The following is a 24,036-nucleotide window of genomic DNA, read 5'->3' as shown; positions in this document are numbered from 1 at the left end:
CGCGAGGTCGAAACTCGTAGGCCTACTGATAGTTTCTTCCAAAGGAAATGAAGGAATACATGGGCGTTGCCTCAATGTGAAACCAACACTGCCGTGTGCCGCTCGGGGTTTTCCCGTTCTGGTGTGGACGAACTTGTATATATTTCATACTCCCGTCTCGTCGTGGTCGCCATTTGTGATAGGTGGCAGAAACAACCAAAAACCTTGCTTCTTTCTATCAGTTTATTTATCAGTTGACAGGAGCGTCGCCACATATATATTTCAGGAGATAGGGGGAAAAACCCTGGAAAATAAAAGCCATTATCTAGAATGCTACCAAGTTATAATTACATGAACAGACATTCTGTACCAGCATGACAAATAGTCGCGTAAAATTGTTATTCAACATTTGTCCGCGCAATATTAGGCAATTACAGGAATTACATACCTTTAACTATCGTGGTGACACGTAGTCAGGATAATGTCAGTCAATCGTAACTGGTATATATCTTGTATTTCGACGTGGTCCCGTAGAACGTACTTGTCCGTCGATAACATGGCTAGTGCGCCGCTCCCCCCAAAGCACTCCACTTAAATACACCCACAAACACGCCTTTTTTACACGTTCACACTCACTTGCATGCGCTTCACACTTTGACATACCTGGACACAACCGGACAAACAGGTTACAAATATAGACACAATATTACATGACCACTGAACGCACATGGACACTATAAATAGACACACAGGTAAACAGAGAACACTCTCTGTAACCAGTAACGCATATAAATACACTTGACAATACAATAAGATGACGATTGACCCTACGACATAAATTAGAGCCATGCTATTATATAGGAAAAATAAAAAGAACGGTCAGCCCGTGTAAAATAATTCAAGCCGAAAACAATTGCGCACGCAAAACACGATGTTGATATCATGTGTTAATAATAGTGCACCGTATATACATGTATCTTGGCTTTTGTAGCATGGCATAACATACAGCCACAAATTATATATATTTGTACACAAATATTTGCTATGGATTATATAGAAGTGATAGGATTTATAATTCACTTGTTTACGGTAAGTTGAGTTTAGCATAGTATGTTACATAATATGTTGTACTCTTACGATATGGTAATAATAAAATAATGTTTGATGTACGTACAAGTTTCTTTCTTAACATGACATCTCTCTCTTTCTCTATATGTGCACTTATTGATATGCATGGATTCAGGGTAATCATTCACATACCCTTAGTTTACATTTATGTAGAATAATTATATATGTACAATGTACCGTGCACATGATGGTACAGGTATATAATAACGTGTAATATACACGGATATATATAATTATATATATAATATGTATATCGACGTCATCAACAAAACGATACACTCTTATACAATGTATATATACATGGGAGTTAATTACATGACGCAGTTATACACGTACTCTAGTATAGTGATTTAAAAATATATATATATGACAGATTGTCAATGGGGATATGCTATATAATGATATACTCATACTGCAGTTTGTATTCATTAAGCAGGTTAGAATAATCAAAATAAATACAGTTGTATTACATATAATTTTAAATTATATTTTATACAGTGATTACTACAAACATATGTATGTAACACATATGTACATTTGGTATACCAACTTGGGACATAGAAATAATATGTTCCATTCTACATCTTTTACATGTACATGTAGTAATTTTAATGTCAGTGAGAAAACAAAATTGACGCAAAGATAACGTATAATTTTTCACATATTTACAATACAGACTTGTGCAGACTGTGTATACACACACATAAACATGTACATTTCTTTATTCAGTTTAATCTGAGGATAAACAGACTGATAAACATTTTTTTTATTTATTAAGAGTGTCAAATCGGTTAGATGTGGATGGTTCTGTAGGGACCGGACGGATTCAGTACTAGTTTTCGTTGTGCTTTTTGGAAAGTTCTGACACGAGATGTTGATTCCTTTTCAGGGGGGTCAGGGTAACTATCTAACTCGCTGAGGTGGATGACTTGTGCCTTGGCACCACTGGTATGTCTAATGACAATTCTCCCATCGTTTGTCCATGTTCCAGATATGGCTCCTGTAGATTTAAGGTAACGGGCCTTAGAAAATACCATCGCTCTCTGTTTTGTAAGTGCCTCATTCACAAATAGTTTATAAGGGCGTTGTTGAGAGGAGGGGGGTGATTCGCTACCCTCAACAGTATCTTTAGCAAAAAGTGAAAATCTCGCAGCATATACAGAAGCCCGTACACGATAAGAGATGAAGCGTACAATAATGTCACGTGGAAACTGACCAGTCTTGGGACCAACTCTGTGTGAGCGGCTGATGTCATCCACTGTAACCATAACACCCAGAAATGAGTTACACGCATTAATGATCAGAGTGTCTGTGTTTTCATGTTCATCCTCGGTAATCCCACGAAACTTAAGGCAGTTTCTCCGAGAATATTGTTCTAGATCATCCTGTCTATTATTTAAATCGGCTAATTGCTTCTGAATGTCAGGAATACCAAGTTTTGAAATAAGAGTGTCCTTGAGAAGGTCATTACTTAGAAGCTTGGAAACGACTTCGTTAATAACTTCAGGATCAGTGATTGCATTTATGGTACTAATGCTTTTCTTTATAGCTGAATTCATAGTGAATATATATATACACAGGCTTTACGAGAATGATGATAATGGTACTTATACAGTTTATGCTAGCGAAACATGGCGGCTCATTAGTGACCACTAGTCATGTATAGGTGAAGGTACAGTGGATACGGGTATATGGATCTTACCCTGATTATGCAGAAATGTTTGTAGGCCTGGTGATGAAACAATTCTATTAACCTAACGTTGATTGATGTCGAATGAAATTAAATAATTCTTTAAAAAGATATAGTATTACTTAAGTATTAAAGTAGCATATAACAATAAGGAGGGATTTCATTATCATCCCAGGTTTGTTGTATGTCATATATGTTGATTAATTATGACATTTTTATCATTTGATAGATAAACGCCGAGCGGGTAATGATCGAAATGCTACAGGTAAGTTATGAGAGTACATACAATCAAAATTAAACGAGATACTTATATATGTGTTGATATTATCAAATCCGAAAGACCCGAGAAGGAATTATTTGTTGATATGCAGACTGTGTCTACTTTTTATCATGGAGACAGAAATTACAATCATCTTTAGCTCACCTGGTCCGAAGGACCAAGGTGAGCTTATGCCATACCGTGGCGTCCGTCGTCCGTCGTCTGTCGTCCGTCGTCCGTCCGTCCGTCAACAATTGACTTCTTCTTCATAACCGCTAGTCAGAATTTGATCAAATTTGGTCAGAAGCATCCCTATGGGTAGGGGACTCAAAATTGCACAAATGATGGGGCTGGCCCCCCAGGGGCCTGAGGAGCGGGGCCAAATATGGTCAATTTGGCTATATTGATCAAACGACTTCTTCTCTGAAACCGAGCAATGGATATCGCTCATATTTGCCTGGTAGCATCACTATGGGTCGAGGATTCAAAATTGTACAAATGATGGCCCCCAGGGGCCTGAGAGGCGGGCCAAAATGGGTCAATTTGGCTATATTGATATAAACGACTTCTTCTCTGAAACTGAGCAATGAATATCGCTCATATTTGCCTGTTAGCATCACTATGGGGTGAGGATTCAAAATTGTACAAATGATGGGGCTGGCCCCCAGGGGCCTGAGGGGCGGGGCCAAATGTGGTCAATTTGGCTATATTGATATAAACGACTTCTGCTCTGAAACTAAGCAATGGATATCACTCATTTTTGCCTGGTAGCATCCCTATGGGGTGGTGATTCAAAATTGTACAAATGGTGGGGCTGACCCCAAAGGGGCCTGAGAGGCGGGGCCAAAATTGGTCAATTTGTTTAAACAACTTCTTCTCTGAAACTAAGCAATTGATATTACTCACATTTGTATGGTAGCATGGTTATTGGATGGGGATTCAAAATTGTACAAATGTTATCCGCCATAGGACTGAGGGGTGGGGCCAAGAGGGGTCTATTTGGCTAAATTGATTTAAACAAATTATTCTCTGAAACTGAGGGCAGGGTCAAAAGGGGTCAATTAGTCTTAACAAGATCTTCTCTGAAACTAAGTAATATGGATATCACTCACATTTGTGTGGTAGCATCCCTATGGGGTCGCGCCAAAAGTTAATTTCATTTCATGAATTAATGCACTTTTTGGCATTTTTAGGTCACCTGAGACAAAGTCTCAAGTGGCCTATTCTAATCCCCTTTTGTCCGTCGTCGTGCGTCGTCCGTCGTGCGTCCGTAAACAATTTACATTTTCGACTTCTTCTCCAAAACCCACAAACCAAATTCTATGAAATTTGACAGGAAGCTTCTATGGCTAAAGATTAACCAAAACTGTAAATTATATGGTCCCCACCCCCCAGGGGCCTGACGGGCGGGGCCAAAAACGGTCAAATTGACTAAAACTTCAAAAATCTTCTTCCCTACTGTCAGATATGCTGGAATCAAACACTCTTCATTGATGGAAGGATCTTAAGGTGCTTTACCAAAATTGTAAATTTCATGACCCAGGGGTTTCTCGTTTGCCCCTGGGGATGGGGTACACTTTACTATAGTTTATATAGGGAAATAACATTTTTGACTTTAATTTATTTTATTTCTGTTGGAATTCATTCTAATTTTGTAAACATTTTCAGCATGGGATGACAGTTTGATGGCATGCACATGTTGGCCCTGACTGACCCCCAAGGGCTGATGGGCGGGGCTAAAAACGGCCAAATTGACTGAAATTTCACAAATCTTCTTCTCTACTCTCAGATATGATAGAATCAAATACACTTCATAGATAGCTGGGTTTGAAGGTTTTTTACCAACATTGTGAATTGCATGACCCTGGGGTCTATAGTTTGCCTCTGGGGCGGGGGTAAACTTTACTATAGTTTATATAGGGAAATAACATTTTTGACTTTTATTTGTTTTATTTCTATTTGAATTCATTCTAATTTTGTAAACATTGTCAGCATGGGATGACAGTTTGATGGCATGCACATGTTGGCCCTGACTGACCCCCCGGGGCTGATGGACGGGGCTAAAAAGGGTCAAATTGAAATTTCAAAAATCTTCTTCTCAAGACTGAAATAAGGTGGAATCAAATACTCTTTATAGTTTGAAGGGTCTTATGGTGCTTTATTGAAATTTTAAATATCATGACCCTAGGGTCACAAGTTTGCCCCTGGGGAGGGGGTAAATTTTACTATAGTTTATATAGGGAAATCACATTTTTGACTGATTTGTTTTGATTTCTATTGGAATTCATTCTGGTTAACATTTTCAGCATGGAATGAAAGTTTGATAATATGCATATGTTGGCCCTGACTGACCCCTAGGGGCTGATAGGGGGGGGGGCAAAAAGGGTCAATTAAATAAACTGAAATATTTCAAATCTCAGGTGACCGTTAAGGCCCATGGGCCTCTTGTTAGCATTAAAATAAAACCAATGTACATGTACCCATATAAAATGCTTACGATATATACTGACATAGCAATACCAGCGACAAATATACTGAAGCATCATCTTGTTTCATATCTCATGAAACCAGGTGAGCGATACAGGGCCCTCTGGGCCTCTTGTATTATCACCTATTCCACCTCCGATGTGTAGAAGTGTGACCAATAAAGTATATATGACGATTAGTCATCATTGAAGGGTCTAAACAAATGAGGATGACTCATTTGTTTAGACCCGTCATTGGTAATCAGTGTACAGTTTACATAGATATCCGTAATAAAAACAATGCATAACAGATAACAGTAAGGATTACATAAACGATTACATTATCACAACAGAAAACTGGCAATGACAACCAATATATTCAACATTAGAGGCGATAAGGGTAAGAAAAACCGGGATTCTGTCTATGAGATGAAAGGAAATACGAGCATTGTTGCACATTGTCTGCCAAAATTGTTTAATTAATATTACCTACTTAAGGAAAATGAAAACAATTAGGTTAGCCCAGGTTACCTCATTAGCCAAAACAATTGTTTGGAATCTTCACCGTAGTTGAGTACAGTACAATGTATTTCCATTTAATTAATGTTTCTCACAAATTAAAATGTAAAATGGAATCCCCTCGTACATGACGACACCAATTATACGTTCTTTTTTATTTTTGATCAATAAACTATTTGAAGCTGTAAAGAAAATCACTCAACGTTCATTACAGTCAGTTTCCTGACCGTGTCTTGTCCCTCCGTCAGTTTGATAAAATACCTCATAATATTGTCTCCGTGATGAAAACTCATTCTGTTGAAGAGGCATTGAAAATAAAGTATTTGCCATTTTGCATCTTTAGTTATAAAATCTAACATCCGTTTTCATGAAATACTGTTTACCTGCCGCTGATAATTGTTAATTACAATAATGATTTGATTATAGATCTTTGGTTTATTGTATGTCATATATGATAGACACTTTTCTTAAATATACTATTTGCAGGCGGAACATCTGATGCTGACCGTCAAAGTGAAAGAGGTACGTAATTATGTTACATACAAGTAAACGTTAACCGGATACGTATATCGGTGTTGTTATACTCAAACCAGAATGATATGAAAAACTGATATGAATACTTTGTAAAATGTATCTTGCATACGCTAGTATAGGTTCTCCTGGTTACTGTCAATTACAGGAGGCGAAGTACAAATGGGTCTTCTGCCTGCCAATGGCGAACATTAACAGTCCAATTAGGACATTGGGGTATCTAGTGATGACTCTCTATTGCACAATAGTGCTTCACAAGGTTCCGGTGATGACTCTCAACTGTCCAGTGGTATTACACAAGGTTCCGGTGATGGCTCTCAACTGTCCAGTAGTATTACACAAGGTTCCGGTGATGGCTCTCAACTGTCCAGTGGTATTACACAATGTTCCGGTGATGTCTCTCAACTGTCCAGTGGTATTACACAAGGTTCCGGTGATGGCTCCCAACCGCCCAGTGGTATTACACAAGGTTCCGGTGTTGACTCTTAACCGCCCAGTGGTATTACACAATGTTCCGGTGTTAACTCTCAACTGCCCAGTGGTATTACACAAGGTTCCCATGTTAACTCTCAATCGTCAAGCGGTATTACACCAGGTTCCGGTGTTAACTCAACCACACGGTGGTTTTAAACAAGGTTCCGCTGTTGACTCTAAACCACCCATCGGTATTACACAATATGTCGCGATGAACTGTGAACCGCCCTGTAGTATTTCACATGGTTTCGGTGATGACTCTTAACCGCCCAGTGGTATAATACAAGGTTTCGGTAATAAATCTCAACAGACTACTGAGGCTTCATTGTTATCTCATTGACTTGAGCTTTTAATAAGAAGTAAATGGCTAAATCTTAATCGATTCACAGAATGAAACTATAGGCTTCTAAATGTCCGATTTCGCCTAGGTGAAGGGCTTGTGTGCGTGGTCAGTTTTCAACACAATGTGACTCGATTAGGTGTAATGTTACAGTATCCGGTCGTGGCATTACAGTGTGATGACACTATAAAAGTGTATTAACTAACCCATCAGCAAAGGACCCCGTGTTTTTTGGGGGTTTTTTGTTTTTTGTTTTTTGGGGTTTTTTTTTTTTTTTTGTCTTTTTCTTCTTTATTTCTTTTTTTTGTCCAGCTACACGTCAGCAGATTCATAATGTATAGTACATATTGTTATGAAATATACTATTTTTCTTCAGAAATTAGAGTTGCGCTCTATGTTAATGCTATCAAAATCAGTGTATTTTAACCAAATATCTTTCATGTTGGAATCTTTTATACTTACATATATAATATCATACTCAAACATACATATAAAGAGATTTTTGGCGGTTTTCGGGCTGCATTGTCTCCGGTTTATCGTTAATGAGCTAATTGCTTATATTTAAGCAATTCACAAAGAAAATTTCAGTTACCTTTTTCGGATTATTGTGAACCAGATGAAATAGGTCTTTCTTTTTTTATCTTAAAACATAATCTTGAAAACCAAAATATAAACATATGAAAGTTACTTAACTATGAAATTTATATTTCCATAATGGAATGTCAATATTTTTATTGATGATCGACTGTTTTCAAAATGGTAGGATATGTTGAAATATTGATTATCTTAAATATCAAAGAAATCTGAAATACAAATTTGCAAGACTGCACTTGTTATAACCAGTACACGTCTAAATCTTGTGAGCTGTATTTTGTCACATACTTGTCATGTTATGCAATATATTGCCAAAATCTATTGTGCCAACATTTTTGAAAATAATTGTTTTAATAACTGTAATTTTAGCCGTTTATTTTTATTTGAATGTTTATGTATATGTACACAAACAGCCAATCACGATATTTCTACTTATGTAAAGTACAACAGTCAAATGATGGTTGTACCAGAACACCGGTGAATTTGTCCATACTTTTTTAGCGGCAGAAATCACCGTTGTCGGAACCAGTGTTAGAGGCAATCGACAATATGTGCTCGAGCATTGACAAGTAATCTCATACTTGCCTCGAAATTGTCAAGATTGAAAGTTTTCATCAAAAAGGCAATGATGTCAATAACACCATAAGATCCTCATTGTTATCAATATTTATAATAAATAAGTATTTTCCTGCATTGTTACTTCGATGTTTTCGGTTTTGTGACCCGCAATGTTAGAATCCAACCGTCCACAGGTCCAGTCTTATGTAAATATGTATATATAATCTTTACTGTCAATAATTGTCCGTGCCCATCAATTCAAGATCAGTTGTTTTACATCCTAGTAATAATACATAAATGTCCCTGTATATTAACAGATGGCGCTAAATATAGTGTTCTGTTGCTTCCTTTAAATCAGAAATCTAAAATATCCTTCATCAGTAATGGCCAGATAAATCTTTAATTTATGTAACAGTAAATGTCTCAATGTATGGTGTTATACATACAAAACACTATATTTTATTGATGTGAAGTTATAAGGTTGAGAGTGCATCATGTTTTCGTGTTATAAGAGTTCAGTATCATTTCGATGAAATCGGTATCTGTACTAATGTAATTCTCACAGTCTGACAGCATGTAAGTTTGCACTATGGTGATTAGTTTATATATTTATGGGCTGTTTAAATTCTAAGGTTAAGTAGTTTGATGCTAAATTATGTTAATGTGTCAGGTTGTTTTTTTCTATTTTGGAAATACTAATTAATGGACGTTTGGATTTAATTTCACTGAATACATTTTGAATAGTTGATTCCAAATGTGAGACAAACCCTTATTAATGAAGCCAACACATATATCCTTCTGTTGAAGTTATCTCCCTTTGATCAGGTTTATATACATCTACTGTATATGTAAAGCTTAAGGATAACCAAACTCTCTAAATAATTTCTGTCCTGAAGTCATTCCGAAATTCCTTCAAATCATTGAAAACATATTTAATCAAATATCAGATTGAACACCAAATGTATATGCGATTTATTGTAAATATTTTAAATGTAAACTTTATTTATTTTACAACACTCGGGAAACATGTTATATTAACTCTTATTGACACGGATGGAAGCGCACGAGGCTGCTAATGTGGGAGGAAACCTGAGTACCAGGAGAAAACCGACGTGGTCATTCAGGTGACCCCAAACCTTTTCACGTCCGATCGGGGAATCGAACCCCGGTCGCTAGGTGAAAGGCAAGTGTGTTACAACTTTGCCATCCGACCACCAATGTTTAGTTATAGAATAGAAAAATGAATGCTTTATATAGCTATATAAAATTAGCTATGTTCGATAGACGAAAAAGTTTCAATCATTTCAAGTGTTTGAATCTGTCTGTAATATCAATGATATTTTTGTGATTTACTGTGCCTTCTATACACGTGAGTATCCAAGAAGCAGCATGCGTTGCATTGCTCATACAGTAGCACACTTACATGTATTTTGATACACTCTAGTTTTAGAGCAGATGCTAATAATAAAGGTTATTCTGCCAAATTCGAGCGATTGACTTTCGTTTCATTGTACTCAATGATTGGTTTGTATAAAAAAAACTAAACGATCATTCAGCCAGTTTTCTTTTACGCAAGACAAAGCAAAACTTATACAGGCACTACATTAAATACAAGATAATAAAGACCATTGTTAAAGTCTATATATGTAGATGCATTTTCCAATTAGCTTATTTTCAGGAGAAATTGTTTTACTTTTGAACGAGTATCTAGAAAGCTGCTATTATCTACAACCTGGATAAACATTTAACTTTCCTTTCCAGTGTGGTAAGCTGTATTGCAATTGCACCTTACCTGTAGATTATTTTTTCCGAAAATATGATGCATCGATGACGGTTATCATTGGTACAACTGAACTTGTTTCCTGGAGAGCCTGCTTTATAATATATATTTTCATGTCATTTCAAGTAATCTTATTAATTTAACATATATCAACATTTTTTTTGTATCTAGCTTTATTCAAATGTATCAAAGGTATCTGTATTAATCTAAATGTCTTTCATATATACATCGCTTTTCGAATTAGACTGTACATGTCAGTATTTCCCAGTAGAAAATGAAATCATATGACTGATCATTTTACTTGTATTAACTTGAATATTACGATATTTACTATTTCATATTTTTGTCCAGATCTAATTCAAATAATTTCTTGATATTGAGTTATTATCTCCGAAATCATTTTCCGTCCTTGTTAAGCCCAGAGATGTGTTGGCATGTTGTATCCGGTGGCTCTACATAAGGGTGATCTGTTGCGTTTTCTGTGGTCAAAATCTTTGCCTGTAATGCATTAAACGCGAGATATTACGTAAACTTTAAATTAAATTACAAAGACCTATTTTTATTTTTGGATATTGAACTTTTCATGAAGGCAATGATATCCCCTGCTAATAGTATGTCCAGATGAACAAGGATGATACTTTCATATATAGAATAGAAATTATAATATTATATATAAAATGATAATAATAATATAACATAAAAGAATTATAATATATTTTTTATAAAACAAAAGAATCCTTTAATAAAGCATTTGACAATATAAAAGAAACAGGCAAAAATTGGAACTTTCAGAATTTAATGGATGAAAAACTTACCGCAAGTGAATCAATGTCTGCATACATGTAATGAATATACTTCGACTTTTCAAGAGCTGACCGGAATCGAGACCTTACTGTCGCATCCGTCCAGTTCCATGTCTTTATTATAGGTAAGACATTATCAGCGTCGTCAGTTATAGTGTCGTAGACCGGTGTACTTTCGCAGTAGGTAATGTGCATACGAGGGTAGTATAGAATGAATGCCTCGCACATCTCCTCCTGTGTAGACAATCCTCCCTTAAAACATGATAATGTAATCAATTTACTTAATGATAGTATGTAATTAAATAAATAAAATATTTAAAAAAACGTATATTTTATCGGTTATCTTATCTTAATGCTTTTCGCATTGAAAACTGAAAGTTTACTTTTGATGACGTTAAATAAGTTTCTTCATATACTTTAAGTATACTTATATGCTTTTTTTTCTGCTCAAATATTTTTCCTCGACCAGTAGTACTGGTGCTGATTCTATTCTTATCTACACTTAAGATAAGCCTAATTCTTCTGCACAATCTAGATACAAACGATATTATGCGTGTTTGTTGGGGAAATAGACACACAATGCATCAATGGACTGTAATAAAGTTACAACTGGACCTAGCATAAGTTATTAATTTGAAGGTTCATACCCCAGTAAGTGATGTCCTCCGGCGCATATCTTTTTTAGTAATGAGTTGTGCTCGCATATTTTTAGAAAAGAAATTCTCAAATTCCCATTCCCGCCGTTTTAGATTAATTTCTGAATGCATATTAGCAATGGCAAATCTTATACACCGTTTATTAAGCATGCTCACTGACACGACTACCCTTTCCGCTGACATTATACTTCGACATCAACTCCATAACAACAGCATTGTTACAACCACATTTGAATATATTTGCTTTACAGAGGTTGGTTCAGGGAAGGCCTATACAGTGTACTAAGGTAATACTGTGACAAAAGTACAAAACATTCAAAGCAATATATTGATAGCGAACGCAAGGGCAGGCATTGTGATTTAATTGAATGATGCCAATATTCGGCTAAAAAATCGAGTAACTCACCTTTGTGATATTCTGCTTATGGCTGGAATCGTACACACAGTTAAGCTCGAGCTTGTCAGTCTGTAAAATAGAAAATCCAACCAAGAAAACGTTGTTACGTTCATTACAATTTAATTAACAAATGCTACATATATTAAATTTCATTAATATGTATCTATAATTACTCTTTTGTTTTCATTATTGCATGATTTGCAAGACTTCAAACTAGTTTTGTTTCTAAGCACATTTTCTATTGTCTTTTACTATTTGCTTGTTGAACGTCAGCTAGAGCAAAGTAGAATGCTGACTTTGTTTGTGACTAACCAAAGCGGTTTAAAATGGATTTTTTACACTAGGTCTGAAGGTCATAGCTGAAAGCGATTTACCAAGTAACATACATTTCCTATTTTGTTATCAGTAAGATGTACTTTTAGCGGACGGGGTACTAGCCAATATAAGTAAGACATTGCATTCTAGTGTAATGGCAGTATAAACCCGCCTTTCCCTTGCCCAAATTGAAGAAGGCGCTGTACTTACACGGTCTTAATGCATTTACAGTGAATTAAAAAGTGCTGTTTAACCAATGTCACATAACATCAAAACGTGTCCTGCTAGTATATGTAGGTTGATTATTTTGACAGTTGCGAACATGTATATATGACAGCAGAGATAATGAAAATAGAGGAAACGTAGCCATGATTTTTTTCTTTGTCTCACATGAAGTTTTTTAATTATAATCCTGTATCTCGATTCAAAAAGATACGAAAAGAAAACGTTATATTTGTCTTTAATCTTTAACATGTTAGCATCTTTAAATTTAACTTGAGAGTTTGATAAAGATGAGCAGAAAAATATGAATAAAACTGTGTCACATTTCATTTTTTCCCGTCCCTCTTGAACTCGTCAGTGATGATATGGTTTAAAAGTATTAGCTATTTATATCTAACAGATCAATGTATTTCACACAATCACATTGACCAAGGTTATTATCATTTCCGATGTACCTTCAAATAATTACATAGTGATAGAAATTCGATCATAGAACATGAAGATTGAATATGAAATTTCGTTTTGATGCAATTTCTAACCACTGATGTTGCAGTTCAATATTTTATCTTTCAACAAATAATTTTTACCGGATATATTGTTCTCTTCTCTGAAAGGTAGCGCATGTCTTGGAAATCAAAATCGTAGTGCCTGTCGGTCACAAGTGGTTTTATCTCTCTGCCATTCCTGTGTATACGTGTAACCATTTGCTTCCCAAGTAGATGGGAGTGTTGTAGAACTGCAAATACCTGTATGCCCTCTGCTGGTATACCCTGTAATTATAATTACGGGAATGTATCTATTATATGCTGGAATCTATCAAAAAACCGCTTTTCTTTAGGACCACATTTTCTTTTCCGTTTTATCTTAACACGATTTGTCTATCAACCTTAGGTTGTGATTTTTCTAGCACCCCTAAGTAAGATTTGTCCCTAAGCATCAAGGGTGTTTTCTTTGTCATCCCTGCTAAATGAAATATTATGACGGAGAAAAATAAACCAAGTCAACCACGAATACGATGGTTTGGGTTGGAAATGTCTTAATTACTCATGGTAGGGGTTGATTTTATTAATCTCATCTAATCGTGCCTTTCCAATGATTTTTTGGGGGAATCTGTATATTTTTTAATTTTATTTTTGGGTTGTTTTTTTTCAAATTTTGAATTCCCCTTTTAAAGTTTAGTGACAAAAGATATACTTACTTGCGTTCGTATTTTTAAACAGGCATGTGGTTTATCGATCAAAGATCCAATAACATGCCGATATGACTCTTAGAAGGAAAACATTCTAGTGAAATCTTTCATAAAACACATATGTTCCTTTAAATTCACTATAAACATGGTTGACGTTAAAGGGATCTCGTTTATTTAATTGACATAAACAGCTAATTCCATGCTATCCACGCGTACAGTTTAGGCTAATAGATTGACTAAACAATTAATATGCCAATCGTAGAATGCAAATGGCTAGTTTAGGGAGTTTCAATGACATGCATGTACAATACTTTCTTTATCAGATGTTCGATTACTAAATTCTCCCTTAATTGTACCCGTTTGACCTTCAAAAGAAGCATTACAATGGGTCAACTCATGTCGATAACATCACGAAACATACTATTTCGCAATATATATATTGAATATAAAAATGCGTCTTAGAGGGATATTGTCGTCCTTGAACACAGTAAACATTCTAGGAGCCAAACTTATCGACAATGAAGAAGAGACGTCTGAAAGATGAAACTTCCCTATAATTGCGAATGTGAAGAAACATTGGACTAATAAAATTCTTACAGAACCCATTTTTAAGGCATTTATCAATTGTATCTTCCTTATTTGAACATATTGTACTGTGCCCGATCTGATCAATAAAGCTTATCAACTTGTTCCTTAAAAGATACAAAAATAACAAAACCATATAAACGGTTTTTCTCGTGTTTGTTATATTATTGTTGATATCAATTTGTTTTATTTTATACATATGAACTCCGTTTAAGATACTATGAATGTCATAATTATAAAATTACATGTATTATAATTAAATATGTATTATAAAACAAAATTTTAATGAAACAGTTTAATGTGTTCACGTTTTACATAGCTTTAATTACGAACCAACCTTTTTGAGAAAACTCGAAGGACAAAAAGCCTGTGAGACGAAGTTGGGTTCCATTGGAGGGATGATATGCATTGGGGAAACACCCATTCCTAAAAGAAGCAGTCCAGCATCGTGTTTCCGAAGTGTTGGTGTCATTGTTATTCGGATACCAGAACTATCAACAATGCCTGTACAAATTATTTCAAAAATCAACAGAGAATATATTTTTCAATTGAAACTATAATTTTTACTAAAAGAATAAGAAAAATAAGACCAGGTGTACCGAGGAGTAAGCGTCTTGTGGTACATCTACAGCATAAGACATTAACCAAGATCAGGTAAACAAATGTTCGAGTGCGCTAAATAATATAAGTTCACATTAAAACTATATACCGAATAAGTGGCATAGAAAACCATGCAAAACGTACGCATGAATGAAATGAAAAAAAAAGAAATTCAATGTAATGCATGCCTTGTTGAAAATCTTTTTCAAAGGGAAATTAAAAATTAAAAACAATAACGAAAATCTTGCTAATTAATTGAAAGTACATTGTATATGATATAGTGCTGAATTACCGTCAGAGAAATTAATAATATGAACTATCGTGTTAAGATATCTCGAGATTCGTATAAACTAATAGTGACATCACATACCTGCCTTAGCCGTTGGATTGTTGTAATGTGTCTCCATGACAAAGAAGTCTGGATCATTAGCAGTACCGAGTGAGAACCCTGCGTCTGGTGGGTAGTAAAACGTCTGCAGATCGAAAAAAGAACAGAGGCGATGTATATTCTGATTTCAATTTGAATGTAAAAGACAAAAAACTAAAACAAATGTGAGCAATATCATTTAATTATAAATGTATAAAGTTTGGAGCGTATTAAGTGATTACTAACAGTTAACTAACCAGAACCGAAAAACTCATTTCATTGTTGGTCTAATAATGGAAAGGTCGCACATCGACATCCTTGTGCCGAAATCATCTATGCATTATCATATTATTTATATAGTACAAATTGTATCATATAACATAAATCTTATACAATACATTACATTAATTCTTTCCTTTTAAACATTTAAAGCGAATAAAGCATTAATTGAATTCATTTTTTTTTTTTTTTTTTTCAAATTGTTTAAATACGCAAAAGAAGGGCTAAACATTCAAACAATGAGCATAACTGTTTATGAAAAAAAATGTTTTTATCATTTCTCTTAAATTCATCGTCTGGATAATTTCGGAAGGTCTAGAAAGTTGAAAGCCGCACGTACCTTTCCTCCTACAGCCCATGCGACAAATGAGTCGAGACAACCTTGAAGAGGTTTCGGTGTATTATAAACTCTACCACACCGAAATTGATCTCCACTGTAAGAGGCTAGTTCAGCAGCACGTTGATTGCAATGAAAGACAACCATATGGTGTACTACCAGTTCGTTTCCAGGTGTTATGATGGGCTCGTACTGAAAGTTAATGTAGAATTTCAACAAACACGTAATCCCGTAGATAAGTAATCAAAAGTCTTCTCTAGCTTGTAGTGAACTAAAGTTATATTTAACGTGTATGAATTATTAAAACTTAATGAGTATTTAAGTATTTTAGATAAAGAGCACAGGTGATGGTTTTTGACTTTTAATTTCCTTTCTTTCTTTTTTTTTTTTCTATTTTTTTTCAATATTATTTGTTTTGTGATGGGTGATCGAAACGAACTGTTCGCATATCAGTGCCATGTAATCGAACAAACACATGTAGGACATTTGTATGGACGATATGCGCACGATGTATGTATGACATGCGAAGGAAGTATGCCAATGTTGCGTTGTGAGATCCCACAACTGTGAATATCTTTTTAATTAAAAAAAGGTCCATAGACCTTTGTACATTCATAAATTCAGAGGTTTGCTGGTATACTACATACCTTGATCATGTGATGTTTGGAAGCAAGGGGAGGTAACGTAAATGTTTGGCAGGAGTAAACCGTGGTATCATTGGGGACATGGTACTGTTGGCATAGAAAAAAATATCAAGATCATCAACAACATCTCATTTTATAAAATATTATGACATTATGATCAATCGAAAACAAGAGAAGGCATTGTATATGTGTATACTATGCTATAACAAAACTTAGCATGATTACCACTCTTCAAATCACGAACTTTAATTTTCATATTTCGAATTTATTTGGTTTATTTTGCCTAATATCCATGGTCATTTACGGACAGGCCAGGCTTTGGAGGTGGAGGTTAAACGGAGTTGAGTTTCCGGAGGAGAAAACACCGGCCTACGGTCAGTACCAGGCGGGTTTATCATAATGTGTCGGGACATTTTAACCACTCGGCCACCGGGCCCATTTTTTTTTTTTTTTTAATTGGAAAATGGATAAATGATTATATATATTTCATTTTCCTTTTGCGATTCTTAAAAGGCCGCTGTTTTATGGATTATTAAGCATTGTATTACATTGTTTTAATATGGTATTAATGGGCGATTTGAATGCCTGATAAATTCACCATACACTGGCGACCCGCCATTTGCATACGACCGAGTTGATTGTGGAATAGAACGTATAGCTTTAAATATCAAAAGACTTATTCATTTATTGCATAGAGACATGGCGAAAGTGTTCAGTTGCTACAACAGTTTTATTGGGTGAATGCGGTCCGATTGATCAGTCATATCGGAGTAGACGTTAAAATTGCTAACGGTCGCTCGCGCGTACTGTACAAGAAATATATTAATACGAGTTGGGTGTTAATCATGCTTTCATAGACTACAAATATATCTAGATAGTGGAATGTTAATTCTACTGTACAAACCCTGGTTAAAATTAAATGATTTAGTTTACACGGGGTTTTTTTCAATGTTTCGTCATTTGAAACCATTTAATATTTTAACCATAGTTATGCAGGAACTGCATCAACTACTACCCGTCGTCACTTCCTTAAATAACATCTTAGAAATCAGGAAGCGAAATTTAACAAATTAAATGATATCTTCAGTCTTACATTGTTCTGACGGAAGTCAAATGTGACTGTGTCGCTAGGTATATTGACGTCATCGGCTGTCAGGGAGGAAGACAATAACATGACGCTCTTTGTTCCCCGCCTGGTGGCGCCATGGTAGGGGATGCTACCCGTCACGTCTTCCGGATGGTAGGAGAAGATAATCCGAATGGTATCACTCTAGAAAACAAAACGTTAACTTATTCTAAAGCTACTAATAAAAACATATACACTATATTATACACTGTTGAACATCCATAATCTCCACATTGTTAAACTTTATTTTTATTTAATTTGATCATGTCTGTTTTGATATCCTTAGCTTTCCGTCTGCATATGCCGGTTTTGCGGCCGCAATTGTCTCTGAAGTATCCTATAAGGACCCGAACAAAATGCTCTTTATCCTTTCTTCGGCAAATACTTACATATTAGTCAATTGTACTACACTCAAACCTGAACAGAATAAAATAATATTTTCAATTTTTCAACTGAAAAAAATATATATGTACATTTGACAACTCTCAATCATCGGGAAATCGATGAGAACTGGTCTGGAGTCGCAGGTCTGAGAAATTTTCCGCTATTGATTGATTGACTAATTGAGGAGCTACATGTACTTGATATATTTTAAGAACGATTCTCCGTGCGCTTACAATCTTGTAGATAACTACGAAAAAAATACGTTGTTAGTTTATTTTTTTAAGTACCGAAACAGCTAGCCGGAATTAAAAGAACTAGTACTGTTCCTCCTTATATACCATCATGTGGTTGATTACGTACCGTAATAACCATATCATCAGCACTATCACATGTGTTGAGTTTTCGCACAAAGGTAAGGACAGTACCGGAAGCAGTTTCCTTGCCAGCAATGGGGAACCAGTCTTGTGATTGGTCAACAATTGGCGGTGCATGTTGGGTAGTGTGATAATCCTAGATAACAAGCATTACAATGATATGCATTAATGTGAACCGAAATAAAAGTGCAAATATGATCAAATTATGGACTATTACATGATAATCGACTTCCTTTTAAAAAAATATTCATACATGTACGTTATCGAAATATATTTGATGATTATCATTTCACTAACTGCCTTCAGGGCTATATCGCTGAGTATGATAACATTGCAAAAGACAAACCTTAAAATAGGTTTGGCCATCCTTGACTCCGCCCACGATGACGTCAGCTGGGAACATCTTTCCGTTCGGGGAGATTCCGAATCCAATATATCCCTGCGTGTTCACGTGAGTCTCAAAGGTAATATGAGTGTCATTGGCGGTCCAAAATAGCCAGTATTGACCAGTCGTATCCAGCTGAACATAATGGTCAAAATGGCGCGTTGGCGTTGGCTTTTGTTTCTGTAAATATCATTTGAAACAGATCAATATTGTTAAATACGTTTTCTCCAATTATGTTGAGGTGGATTATCTGTCTTAATGACCTACAAAAATACGCAGCTTCTATGCTATGAGCGTGTTAATGTGTACGTAATTCTCAATTAGCTTTATATCTTTTGCAAAGACCTAGGCGCTCGGGGCTCGATTTTCCGAACAGACTTGAAGGACTCACACAACTAAATCAGCCAATCAGCTGATGTTTCACCTGAACCAAGTCCCTGAGGAAAATGTGTTTCTTAGGTTTGTAGCTGTTTTCTTGAGTAAATAACATATGGAATGGATACTTTCTATATACGAGAATAAAGTGTAGGGTCTTGAGGTTTGGAAAATCAAAAATATACACTCCTACTGCAAATAGAATGGCGTAGGATTCGAGGTGTAAAAAGGCGGGAATTCCCCAGGTGGGGATACCCCATTGTACTGTTAATGTCAGGGTTACTGTCTTTCGAGTACCCGTGTGCTCTAATATGCCATTAAACCTATACAATAACAATATTTATCCGATAGAAAAAACTTCAAACTTTAATTTGATATATGTTTCACATCATTTGAACTTCAAACGAGCGAATAAAGGGATGGGGTCACTAGTAATAACATATAGTAAATTAGTTAGTTGTGTGAGTCCTTGAACATGTATTGGGTCACGCTGCCGGACCACATCGGTCTTCTCCGGGTACTCCAGTTTTCTCGAGTAAGGCCGAAAGCGCGCCTAAATACAGGCCAACAAGAGTAATTAATATAAGCTGACATACCTTGATTCGAAATTATTTATTCATTTATTTGAAAGAGGCTGTCCATAATGCTTGATCTGAAAGTATGTCAATAATCCGACCCTACTAGAAACAAACATTTGTAATTGGCTAAGAAATTGATGTTACTGTCGATTAACACAAATATGGCGTCGCCATTTGTAACGTCGTTTGTGATTGGCTAGAAGAGTAGCGAAATATTTTTTTAAAGGAATGAGTCCGTAAGAGAGAGTAAAAACTGATATCGTTAGAGATAAAATAATTAAGAATATCTTTGATTGTATTCACACACAGAGCTATTTAGATTTGTATTTGAATGTCCCCCTTTGTTTCTAAAAAGAAGTATGGTTAAAATGTTGAACTATGAATCGACCAAACCGCTGACACTTAAGAAAACATGAGGAAAATTCCTATGCTCCCAAGCCATACAGCTTTACTTGACAGCCAAAATGTAAACAAGACGACACACTTCTACAGGGCTCAGGTCGTACAAACACATTTGTCTTGGCAATATCCTTAGTGATGAGTCAACAAACAGTGATATGTACACAGTGTTATCACAGAAAGTATAGATAACGAAAATGCACTATGTTAACCTCAAATACAAAATCATATAGCGTTGTAAATTTGACTGAATTGACTCTGAGTAATAAAACATATCTTTAATACTTTTTCCAAATAATATTTGGTCTTATATATTTGGATTACAGCATCAAAATGGTGTTTTCCTTTATGTCCCCACGTTTTGTGTACGTGTATACGCCACATTTATACCAAAAAAGAGATAATAAAATAGAACGACACTTAAACCGATGATAAAGATAATCACCTGCAAATAGTTTTGTACTAGCTTTTAAAATTATAAATAATATTTTTTCGAAAACATTAATTCGAATTATGAACTTCTTTTTATTATATCTAAGCTATTTCAATGCTATTTTCCAAGTAAGAATTTCCTTTTTTCAACATTTACACAATATTTTACGAAAAAAAATCAAAATGAAACTGTGTCTTTAGTATAATCCTTATAGGCAGTATTCCAAACTGGTTATACGCTTTTGATTAATGTTTAAAGCATATATTTTAACATTGTTGATGGTACGTAAAGCGAGATTCACTTTTCACTGTAAACTCCTTAACGTCATTACACAGTGTAATCCTAGATAGCTGGTTGGCTGATTAATAAAAAGAATAACTTTTCTGAAATCTGTCGAATGTGTGTTGCAGAAAATTTGCATAAAGTCAAATGCGATATCAATCCGTAATACTATCGGTGCTAAAATATTATAAAAATATGCCATTGTTTATATAAACCACACTAAAAAGTAAATATTTTATCTTTACTACAATGTAGTCTTATTCAGAAATAATATCAACGGAAAAATATCCATTATCAGGAATCGCATTTCGAAAATAAACTACAATTCAGAATTAGAAATTGTATCTTAAGAACAATATAATTTTCATTCCGAAATAATATCAGTGAAAAGGTTTATATAAATTATAGTATTGCGTATAAAGCATATTACAATTTAGACATTTTACCTTAAGTACATTATAGTATAAATCAGAAATTGTGAAGTGTGAATTAAAATATTCTTATAGAATTGCGTATATCAAAACCATATTACAAATAATGGCATTAGTTAATCAACTGCTGAAAGCTGGTCTATTCACATTATTTAAACTACATATATTGTATGTATCGTTTATATTATTACATTATTATTCAATGCGCCACTGTTTGCATGGGTATTCACACACTTGGTTTTTTTTTTTGGTTTTTTTTTATCTACATATATAAACATTGGAAATAGTACAGCTAATATAGTTCTTACATTCAAACATATATTTCATATCGATCGGTGAAGAGTTCTTATGTATATCAGTTTATAAATGTTCACCAGAAATATTATATAGTCTAGAATTTCTAATACGGCAAACTTAAAGTGAACTAGAGATTTCACATGAGAGGATGCTATGTGTCTTACCTGTTCTTTTTAATTAACTGTGGAATACTCACGTGATTGACAGGATCTGCCGCCTGAACCAAACCAAACGTCACAAATCCGACCAAAATGGTCAATTGTAATCTAAAGGTTGTCATCTTCACATTCGTCTGTGTCGTTCGCCTTTCATTATTCAAATGCTACAGGGAGATTGTGATACACTAAGCTCAGGTGAAGTGCGATAAGATTAGGTTGTCATTCCAAAAAGTACAGGTCAACCATCTCCCAGTTTAATCGATATTCGAGAGCTCGTTTCATGTTTCGCGATTTATGTCGGCTCCTGACAATTAAAATCTTAACAATAAACTGATTGAAATCATGAATATATAGATGGAGGTTAATGAAGATCATAAAAAGATTTTAAGGTCGAAATCATATATCTTAAAGTATCATACTTCCTTTTGCGGTGTAGATTGAACATGTATATTAGTTTCGTGTTTTGAACATTATGTTACAAGGAAATGAGGAGGTAATTTAGAGGCCAATCCTCTCGGAGTATCTGGTCATTTTATCATTGAATGATTTCACTGGCATCTGTTTCATGCTGAACATTACATATATAGCCGCAGCCATGCTCATTCACAAAAGAAGCTGCGCAAACATGTACATCCTTATCCGATATTCTTTCCTTTAAGTATTATAATATTTACATTTGTGTTGCAGTGACATTACAAACCTAGAACGCTTCATTTTGGTTAAAAGAACGATGAACGAAAAGATAATTCATACAAACGCGAGGTCAGTGAAAAACAAACAATGCAAGCCGTGACACTTGTCAGACACTGTAGAAAAAACATAGTGGTTTTCATTGTCGTTAAAATTATCAGTTTTAACGGTTCAAGGTGAAAAAGCCAGAGATCCTTAGAAGGGATGCACGAGCCGCGGGCTGCTCTGTAAATTGAAACATTCCAAATCATCTTGCAGATATGTTTTATTTACTTTTGAGAACAAAAAGAGAACAAAAATAAGGTCAAAGTTCAAACCGCCTTCGGGCTTGTACATGATATACACTTTATTCACCTTCGCCAGACAATATAGATGTAGACTTAGTCTTATATTTTGTGTCTGTTTCAGTAATTTTCCTTTTTAATGTAATCATTGATTGCTATTCATATGTCTTCGTATGTATTCTCAGATAAACAACCGCGTCTAAAGATGTGTCGGCGAACATTTTATTTACAATACACACTCTAATATCTTCGTGTTGGTTTAAGGCACAGCTTATCGAGCTGTCCCATGGTACCAGGCTTACTTGGCAGATTTATAGGATAGCTAATATCAACACGACCACCAGCAGCAATACGGGGGCTTCCTATTATTACATGTACATGCTTGTCTTATAGAATGTTTTTCTCGCCTGGGCTCACAGGTACTTGATATATATATATATATATATATGCAGGAGGGGGGGGGGGGGGGGGGGGGGCTTTATCGATCACATTGTCGATCAAAAGTCACATTAATCACATGATTGTTGGGAGTTCAACAGGTTGGGGTACAACTATATTTTTTGTAAGTTATTTGTTGTTGTTTTTTTTTTTTTTTTTTTTTTTGTCACTACATATTGATGGATCATAACTTTCCATATTTCAGTTGTCAAACGCAACAATGTGTGTATGGATTTTATTTGTGTTCCTTCAGACTATGAACACAAGCGCTTGCATAGAAAATGTGATTTTCAATTATTTTTTTTTTATTTGACAGTGGTATTTGTAATCTGTTCAGCTCAAGGTTGACAACTCCGCCACGAGCGAAACGGCACCCCATCTCACTTCAATCGACTCAAAAACACATTTATTCACAACGACACGGTGCACACTATATGCGACCGTCACCAGGAAACATTCATCTTTAACTAACCGTGTCTCTTAATAAGAATTGTTACATCCAAAACACAATAATCCGTGAAAACATCGCCGAATTCCTCTCTCTGAACGCCATTTTTCAAATGGCTCCCTCAGCCTGTCCAGATTCTTCATTTACATACGGGGTTGAAAGGTTATGCGATTAAATAATCGTCAGTCGTCGGGTGCACTTTTGGGGGTCACCTCCGCATGCATTTTGTCCGGAAAACGCTTC

The 24,036-nt window shown here is 35.2% G+C and overlaps 2 protein-coding genes across 4 annotated transcripts in view; one reads left to right on the top strand and one right to left on the bottom strand.

Moving 5' to 3' along the window:
- Positions 1-7,623, top strand: part of LOC117317060 (hemicentin-2-like) — a 47,540-nt gene extending 39,917 nt beyond the window's left edge. For 2 of the 3 annotated variants that reach the window (XM_033871846.1, XM_033871847.1), the window contains 3 exons: positions 3,027-3,062; positions 6,527-6,562; positions 6,720-7,623. In XM_033871846.1, the coding sequence (XP_033727737.1) occupies positions 3,027-3,062; positions 6,527-6,562; positions 6,720-6,766 (119 nt within the window). In that variant the 3' untranslated portion in view covers positions 6,767-7,623. Of the gene's footprint in view, positions 1-1,996; positions 2,056-3,026; positions 3,063-6,526; positions 6,563-6,719 lie in introns of all 3 variants that reach the window. The other variant, XR_004530086.1, reaches the window with a different exon arrangement.
- Positions 7,624-10,472: 2,849 nt separating this feature from the next.
- Positions 10,473-22,113, bottom strand: LOC117317058 (DBH-like monooxygenase protein 1). Its single transcript, XM_033871844.1, has 12 exons — positions 21,972-22,113; positions 18,942-19,160; positions 18,582-18,731; positions 17,805-17,981; positions 16,715-16,798; positions 16,071-16,259; positions 15,455-15,557; positions 14,822-14,988; positions 13,298-13,480; positions 12,183-12,242; positions 11,133-11,372; positions 10,473-10,815 (listed from the first exon to the last, which is right to left on the bottom strand). The coding sequence occupies exons 1-12, from the start codon at positions 22,053-22,055 to the stop codon at positions 10,714-10,716; spliced, it is 1,758 nt and encodes a 585-aa protein (XP_033727735.1). The 5' UTR covers positions 22,056-22,113; the 3' UTR covers positions 10,473-10,713.
- Between the last annotated feature and the right edge of the window lie 1,923 nt (positions 22,114-24,036).

The sequence above is a fragment of the Pecten maximus genome, chromosome 18, assembly GCF_902652985.1.
Source record: "Pecten maximus chromosome 18, xPecMax1.1, whole genome shotgun sequence".
NCBI lineage: Eukaryota > Metazoa > Mollusca > Bivalvia > Pectinida > Pectinidae > Pecten > Pecten maximus.
The sequence above is the reverse complement of the archived record's forward strand: the minus strand, read 5'-3'. Positions and strand labels throughout refer to the sequence as shown.

Coding starts and splice junctions, on each gene's coding strand:
- LOC117317058 (XM_033871844.1), bottom strand. CDS start 22,055: ATGACAACCTTTAGATTACAATTGACCATTTTGGTCGGATTTGTGACG. Junction 17,982..18,581: donor CTGATGATATGGTTATTACG/GTACGTAATCAA, acceptor TTTGTTTTCTAG/AGTGATACCATTCGGATTAT. Junction 12,243..13,297: donor AGAAGAGAACAATATATCCG/GTAAAAATTATT, acceptor TCTATTTTACAG/ACTGACAAGCTCGAGCTTAA.